Genomic DNA, 8,450 nt, shown 5'->3' on the forward strand with positions numbered 1-8,450 from the left:
GGGAATAGTCATTTCGATTGCGTGGGTTCGATTCTCACCCTCTCCTAATGCTCTTTTTTCTTCTGTAACTGAACTGAGTGCAAGAAGGATCTTAATGACTGTAATCAATTGAGTTTATAAGGAAAATTGTCCTACCTTTCTTAACTAATGCGCCGCGGCGCAATGGTGGTAGCTGGTTTGCACGGAAAACTGTCCTATGTTAAAGTGCCTACCCACCTTCTTGCCAGTTGAGGTAACCTAGTTGGAAATTCCGTTTTTCAGAATATCTAGGTTAATGGTTCATTTTTGCAAACAAAACGTTGTGAAAACCTTTTGTTTGGTGTAACGAGTTCGTGATGCATCCTTAGGTACTGGTGCACCTCGTGGATATTTTGATGCACCGTGCACACCGGTTGAAGAGCACCGATCTAACTACTTGCTGGCAAGACCAGACGATAGATACAAAACAACCGAACTCTTTAACACTTGAAATACACATGGCAACGCATCAAGTACAAGAGCAACTGGTAGAGTAGAATGAGCCATTGAGCCTGGTGATCAAGTAGTAGAATGAGCCTGGTCATCAAGTAGAATGAGCCTGGTGATCAGATGTTTGAGGCGGTGCTCAAGAGCAATGAAAGCTTTGCCAACTATTAAAGTTCATCTGAAGAAATCTTCATACCAGACTTACAGACGTTGAATCAATGTAAAACTGACGGATTTTGCAGTACGGGATATCCACATGTCGCCATCCCAGTGATGTAAAACAAAGGAAGTGATCCAGACAGCAAATCAGTTGTTTTTTACATTGATTCAACGTCTGCAGACAACTGCAGACAATGTAAAAACGACTGATTTACTGTCTGGGTCACATCCTTTGTGGATGATGAATAATAACACACAAGGACACTACAATATTTTGGGAAAAGACTTCCTCAAAGCGAAGAAACAAAAACGAAGTAAATCCAAATGAAAAAAAAAAAATGAATAAAATGCTATGCATTGTGTGATACAATCTTTCAAACTGACCAAGTGGAACTTTCTGCACTTTTTCGCTCACACTTTTCAGTGAAACGATAAAGCAAGGACACATGCACTTCCCACGACGATCTGTTTGAAACAAGTGTAGCACCAACAAGATAAATACAGAAACGTGATGCTACGAAGTGATAAATCTTTTTTTTAACGACCAGAAGACACATGGGAAACAGCACAACATGCGATCATTAAGAAAGTACTGTAAACACGAAGGCTGTCCAATACATCGTGTTGTACGAAATAAAATGACGGTCTCATGTACTAGTGATCAATAAAGTGAAAACATTATTGCGTGGATTCGATTTCACAGAAGCTTGTTTCAAAACTCTCATGAGATGTTTTCAGATAAAACGTTGCCTTCCGTGAGTATTTGGGTGCTTTTTGTTCAATTTCTCAGTTTCCAAAACCATAGCTACATGGAAGCGCAGTTTTCATAGTCAATTAAGTGAAAATCAGAACATAAGCACAGGAAATCTTTATAGATTTGATGAAATTTCAACTCTACCTATGGGCTAAGATAGGAGTTGTTCTAGCATCGACTCTGGCTTCTTACAAAGATGCTGAAGTATACGAAACATCTCGTTGTCGCCTCCGTTAATAAATTAAAATAATGGCCGGATGCCGTCTGAGGATTCTTGGTCAGGTAAAACGCGGATGTCCGAAGCAGTTACGCGTGACACAGTTTACATTTAATCATAATGCCACTATCGCCTAAGCCTGACAAAGAAGTGACTGCTTGAATGCATACGCTACCACATGATACTTTAGCCTAGCATCATAAACCTTCAATTATTTACTTAACTAAACTTACTTTGAAAGGCAGAAAAAATGCAAAAACTTTAAAAAAAACTTCCAAGTGGTTTCAAGAATATTTAGCTGAAAAAACGCTTTCTGACCTTGGTTCAATGCGGATAGAAAGATCAGAACAAGCGCAAAAACATTGCACGCCAAAAACACAAGACTTATACCCAGTCGGCAAAATTGGCCTTTTTAACCTTAACCAATGCAAAAAGCACCAGTTTTGCTATCTGGGTGATGGATATATAAGTGCAGCAGCATAATCTTTACACCTTCCATGCTTGTGCGACCTCGTTCGCTGCTCCATAAACGGCACTGTGTTCACGAGGTGGCGCTTTACAGCAGGTGGTTGGCCTTATGACGCAACAACCACACTTGGCTTGAAGATGAACTTCCAACTTGACGTCAGTTGTCTGATGCGATTGCTCGATGACAATAGCACCAGAGGTGTCGTGCTATCTCCTTAAGCAAGGCTGAATGCCGACAGCTGCGCCACATCCGGAACGACCGCTGGACATGTTCGTCACTTCCTTCCACTCGTTCTTGGCTGGGTCGTAGAACTCAACACTTGAAAGGAAGTCGTGACCATCGTAACCCCCTGTGGATGGAATGAGTCAGTTCATTTGCCGATCGGTTCAAATGCAAGACTACGTAAAAATTTACATATAGTAGCATGACATTAAAAAAATTACACCAATCGAATAAGCGTTCATTGCAGCAAAGTGAGTGAATAGTGCGTCGGCTTTATGAGATGAAAAAACAAAATCGCCCAAAAACGATGCAGAACTCGAGGTTTTAACTACTGTGTTGTTGCCAAAACAATTTAATTATTTAGCTTTCAAAATAAGGTTACATTTTTTCAAAGTTCTCACAAACGAAACGTTCAACTCACCCAGCGCGTATATCATATTGTTGTGAACGGTAACGCAAAGCGCGGACCTTCGATGCCTCATGCGCGCCACCGGTGTCCAGGTGTCGTCTTGAACGCTGTAACGCTCAACCGAGTTCAACTGCTCGTTTCCGTCATATCCACCAATGGCGTAAATCACGTTACCGATCGAAACAACGCCTGGATGCAGAAATGAACGTGAACACAATGCTCTGGCTGACTTGAATAAAGTTCAGGAACCTCCCAAAGCAAATAGTGATTACTTCAAACCACCTCGCTCAAAACCCCCGTAGTCTAAAACTTTGATTGCAAATCAAAAGTGCAATAAATCCAAATGAGCGTAGATAATGCTTAGCTTTTCATTCAGTTGCACATCGATAAGTCCAACATATAGTAAAGATAAGGGGCTGTCCACAAATACATCCTTATAAAATTTCAAAAACATTGACCCACTTCTTCCCATGTCCGCAAAATCTACGCACTGAAGCCAGAGTATTCACCTGCTCCGCTTCGTGCGGTCAGCATCGACTTCACGAAGCACCACTGGTCGTTTTCAGGATGGTATCGCTCGACGGAAGACAACCTCTGTTGGCCGTTGTACCCACCAACCGCATACAGCATCCTGTTGACCACAGCGCAACCAACTCCAATACGTTTTGTCTTCATTCCACAAACCATGGTCCACGTATCGCACTCAGGGTCGTATCTAAAGTGTGAAAAGCGAAATTTAAAGCTGTTAGTCAGTGGAAGCGCAATGTGAATGTTTAAAGTAATGCTTAGTTGTAAAAAAACAATACTACTTTTTCAGCTGATAAAAGTCCTATTTTACATCTTTCAACGTTGTAACTACGTAAAAAGTGTAACTTTCATTATTATGCTGGTGATAATTCTTCAATGCAATTATATAGCTTATTGATCTAGAAAGAATTTTAAGTATTTTTTAACGGATGATATTCACCTTTCCACACTGCTGTGGTGGGTGGGCCCTTGAGAGCCCCCCAATGCGTATACCATATTGTCAATCACACCTAAACCCACTCGATTGCGAGGTACATTCATGGACGAACGCTGGTCCCATTGGTCTGACATGGGGTTGTACCTAAAAAATCAAAAATTTTGTCACATTAATGTCACCCGTGGGGAAGGTGGTTGAGAAATTCTTTCTTTGTAATAACATATTACCATCAGCAGTACTAGTTATATTTTTGTCTTTTACGTGATATTTGAGAAAAAACGTTGATTCCACGTCAGAACACGTCGTGTCAAAAGGTCACACAGCAAAAGCATACCTGTCGCAACAAGCCAAATCGTAATTCCCGTCTGGCGAGTTGTTTCTACCACCGATGGCGTAGAAGAGCCCTTGCACCACGCACGACGCTATGCCCGACCTAGGCATGGGTAACTCCCTCAACCGCAACCACATATTTTTTCCAGGATGATAGCATTCCATGTAGGTCAAAGAATTACGCAGATAGCCGCCAGCCACGTAAATGACCTGTATGAAAGATCGGCTTGTTATTCGAAACAAAACATTCGAGTTATTACTGAAAGCAAAAAAATGTGACAACCCAGACTTGTTTACAGCAGCCAATAAACATCTATCTATCCCATCCAGACAAGAAATGTTTACAAAAACAACAGCAAAAATAGAACAACTGTTCAAACAATCTACCAGTTCGGTTATGGCAACATATAAAATCCTATCGCTAAGCATTACAGAGCTCCATGAAAGAAGTGAAGCAAAGCCGACACACTAAACAGGTGTCGTGCACAAAATGAGTTCTGAGAAGCTAACGCAAGCATGAAAGAACATCGCGTTGGCAGGGCAAAAGATGAATGCATTTGATGCACAAATTATTTTATTGAATTCGTATCCATCGTTCTCACCTGACCGATCTCTGGGGCGCGGGGCTTTTGCTTGACAGGTTTATGGAGCGTCAGTTCCTTGAAGATCCTGGCAAGGTATTCCTTGCAACGTGGTTCCTTGTTAACGACCGGACAGTTCTGAAGTTGCCTTTCAAGGAATCCTGGAGTCAGTGAGTGACAGCGTACCTATTGGTGAAAATGTGCTGATAATCAAAATGAAACTATTCTTCTATGTCAAGCTGCAGTGAAATGGCTGCAATAATCATAATTGGAAAAGCTCAATTTTTAATTGTCACCAGGTAGTTGAAAAACATCTGATTAAAGCTCTTATCAGATTAAATCATCAAGTCATAGAATATCGACTTTATTAACTTGAATTTGTACATGTAAAAAATAGCACAAACAGACTTACTGCACCGCATTTAGTCGGTACCGTAACAGAAAAAATGGTACAACTTTATCGCCGAGATCTTTATTGTGTAGGCTATTAACACAGGCATTGCACTGCAGTTCATTATTTTTCTATTATTGCAAAGCGAGGTTACCCAAAAATATAACGCGCCGATCCAAGACACCAGTTATTTATATGCAGACGCAAAAATACGCACAGTCATTCATACAAATAAAACTTTGCTGATAAAAAGCAGCACGCATGAGTACTCACTGCCTCCAATAGCATCTTGAGGTATTGATGACGTGTCTGGTGGTCGTAGCGAACCCAGCTCATGACAGCGTTGTAGACTTGCGACTCGCAATCGACATGGATCTCATCGGCGGCTATGATTGTTGAAAGTCGGCAAGGGGAAAGGGTTTTGAATTCTTCGCTTTGAGAGACCTACGCAACGCGAGTGAAAGTTTATCAGCTTTGTGAAACCACAAAGAGATGAAATATTATAAGAAAAACAAACCGCTAAAACCGTTGTTTGAACGAAAAGAAAGAAAGACAGCAAAGATACCAACAAGTACTTATATCTGCCAAAAACATCATTCAAAGCCAGCAAGAAGATCTACCTCTCCAAAATGAGCGCAAACATATTTTTCAATTTTCTTTTTTAGATCGAGGCACCCCAAATCTTCTGCAAACGCCGCCAAGCCCAGGCAGTTGGTTGGATCAAGTTGATTTTCTAAAAACCTGCAAAAATACATAAAGCGATTGACAAAGTGGCTGCGTTATCAACGTAGCCGTGTTGACTGTATATTCGTAGCTATTCAAGAAGAGCAAAGCTGTCTAGTAAGCAGAAGCTTGAAGTCCACGTCTGCCGTTGACCCAGCAACTCAATTGGCTCATCAGGTCATAGAAGGATACACAGTGACTAATGGCAAACCACTAACTTGGTTCTCTATCGGATAAGCGGATCGTAAGCTGAAGCATTCTTTCCAGGCGCTGTACAGCGCTAAATACGTGCAGCCAGCAAATATGTTTAGCCAAACAAATGATAAAACATCATAACCGCTTTCACAGTTCAAAAATAAAACAGTCAGACACGAATCTACTCTGCAAGCTGCATATGAAACAAACAGTCGTTGATAAAGTATAATCTTATTAATTGAAACAAAATGCCCGCAGTGTCCAGAGATATAGCAATAAATTGCGAGTAATTTTCTTTTGCTATTGTGTGCGAACAGCAACTAAAAAATAGCAAAATTCATCTTACTTACCAATCAGCTAACACAGAAGCATGAAAACATTTCTATTATATATAAAAAACAATTTACTATACCAGAACAGTGAATTGTTGCACTTGTGAGAGATGTATTGTTTAAAATTCAAGAAGATTATGTGTGTACGTGAGCGGCGGTCGAGCATAGCAAGCAATAACTGTCAGCATGTTTTGACAATGTGTAGTTGTTATGTAACATAGAAGCTCTCTTACTTGCAGCATATTTGCACAACGTGATTCATCTGTAGCATACATGCTCCCACCATGATGTAGAGGACACACTGTTCACTTATAAGAATACGCGATGTGTACGCAAAGTCGAGAAGTTTTGAGAAAACCTCTGGATGAATTTCTTGCATGTTTATCTCCGACATATTCCTCTCCCGGCATCGACCTGTTATTTTGTGGCATAACGTTAAGTGCCGTCAATAATGCAACATAGATGCGAACGTGAAAAATGAAATCACTAATATGAAGGCAATGGATTGTTGTCGCCACTAACGCTTGGTCAGAAATAGAACAACGCGATATCGTTTTCATGGTTTTAGAAAGCAGCATTTCCTGACAGATTAGGGAAATCGTTTAATCAAAAGCAAATTATTTTGAAAGTTTGTTTATTTTCGACACAAAATCCTTCATCTCAAAATTGAGTTTCTTCAATCAAGCTTACTTAAAAAAATTTTTATTCACCTAAACAAAATTTGTTAGAACACTCCCAAATTATACATTGGTTTTTTTAAGTAATAACTACGGTATTTAACTTTCAACCAATGAGCCATGTTGCTATGTGTACTTTCGATATGTATTTACAAAATTCCAACACCAGTTACTTAGACTTACCTGTAAACATTGCTTTGAAATAAGGAGAGCAAGCGGCAAGTACAAGTTTGTGAGCAGTGAACTTTCTCTTCTGTCCATTATATTCAAGTTTGATTGTGACATCACAAAGAAGAGAATTTTGTTGCAATTCATTAATTATGGTTAGAATATCGCTGGGATATTCTTTCAGTTCAAACCGCTCCACCCTGTAAGATAAACATCAGGCTCATTAATTTGTTAAACCAACATTGCACAATACTTATTGAATCAATATCTTGTTTGACATTCTATCAGCTGTGACTATGTGTCATTCACTGAAAACATTCACCTTTACATGCCTTTGATCAGGCAAGGTATGTTTATAATGATTTTTTTTTTGTTTGAACCAAAAATTTCTGCAAATTACAAACCATAATAGATAGATGTTTAATTGTTTATTGGTTATATAATGATTGCATAACGCACCTGTCTCCATTCATAGACGGAATTACACGCCCTGGGCATTTTCCTCCCATTCCAATTGAATCATTGGATGCAGCGCTGCTCTGAAGGCGCTTTCGCATTTTGCAAGACATGGAGGAACAATTAAATCACATCAAAATTTTGACATCTGCTTTGAGACATTTCATAAAGATATCTTAGAAGTAAAATAATCATCACTGGTACCTGAGAACATATATATTTATAATATTTCAGATACAAAAACTAAAGGTTCTCACACCAGTTGCCAAAATTAGCAAAGTGATGACAGATTCCATTTTATACCAAAAAATTCTGCAGTGAATAGTAATATTTAATAAACCATTAAACTGCAAATCATTTTATCTTGCAGGACTTTCACAACAATGCAAGCTTCCAACTCACTGTCAAGAGAGAACACTCGCAACCAAATCATTCATAAACATAACTTTTACCTTTTAACTCAATTTGAAAAGCTACAAAAAACACACATATTTTAACAACATTTTTCCAAACAGGAACCAAGTGTCTCACCACTTTTGCAAATCATCCATTCATTAAGGAATAGACATTGGTATTTTATCTGAACAAATATTGGCAGCTGACATGCAAGTCAAAGATGTTCAATGATGAAGACACAGTTGTATTGCAGTAGAATTTGCCTACGGAGACTTCATCTGCAGTGACACTTTTTCCACAGTCCTTTCATGTGTCATTACTTATATACGCAATTCTACTGCCCCAGTAAGATAAAATAATAGCCTTTCACTTAGTAAAGTAACACATCTCAAGACAATGGAACACTATTTCAACTCAAAGGCCTTAACAGAGCAGTAAGTACAATACACTGAAATGTTCCACATATGACGCTGAAAGCAAACACATTTTTTAAAGAAAAGAGATATACAAAGTAACAAAATATTTTAGCGTGTCTTGATTTG

General features: G+C 39.2%; 1 protein-coding gene across 1 annotated transcript; it reads right to left on the minus strand.

Moving 5' to 3' along the window:
• Nucleotides 1-437: 437 nt before the first annotated feature.
• Nucleotides 438-7,664, minus strand: LOC145770288 (kelch-like ECH-associated protein 1). The gene is made up of 11 exons (XM_082581886.1): nt 7,516-7,664; nt 7,072-7,256; nt 6,445-6,625; nt 5,582-5,702; nt 5,235-5,405; nt 4,592-4,756; nt 3,994-4,199; nt 3,663-3,803; nt 3,205-3,410; nt 2,708-2,884; nt 438-2,413 (listed from the first exon to the last, which is right to left on the minus strand). The coding sequence occupies exons 1-11, from the start codon at nt 7,623-7,625 to the stop codon at nt 2,271-2,273; spliced, it is 1,806 nt and encodes a 601-aa protein (XP_082438012.1). The 5' UTR covers nt 7,626-7,664; the 3' UTR covers nt 438-2,270.
• Between the last annotated feature and the right edge of the window lie 786 nt (nt 7,665-8,450).

This window comes from Aplidium turbinatum, chromosome 5 (genome assembly GCF_918807975.1).
Source record: "Aplidium turbinatum chromosome 5, kaAplTurb1.1, whole genome shotgun sequence".
Taxonomy (NCBI): domain Eukaryota; kingdom Metazoa; phylum Chordata; class Ascidiacea; order Aplousobranchia; family Polyclinidae; genus Aplidium; species Aplidium turbinatum.

Bases quoted from the DNA above. Each gene is read 5' to 3' on its own strand.
- LOC145770288 (XM_082581886.1), bottom strand. From the start codon at position 7,625: ATGTCTTGCAAAATGCGAAAGCGCCTTCAGAGCAGCGCTGCATCCAAT. The intron at 5,406-5,581 runs GTAGATCTTCTT...CGCGTTGCGTAG, and splicing joins TTTGCGCTCATTTTGGAGAG to GTCTCTCAAAGCGAAGAATT. The intron at 2,885-3,204 runs GTGAATACTCTG...TTCTGCATCCAG, and splicing joins GACCGCACGAAGCGGAGCAG to GCGTTGTTTCGATCGGTAAC.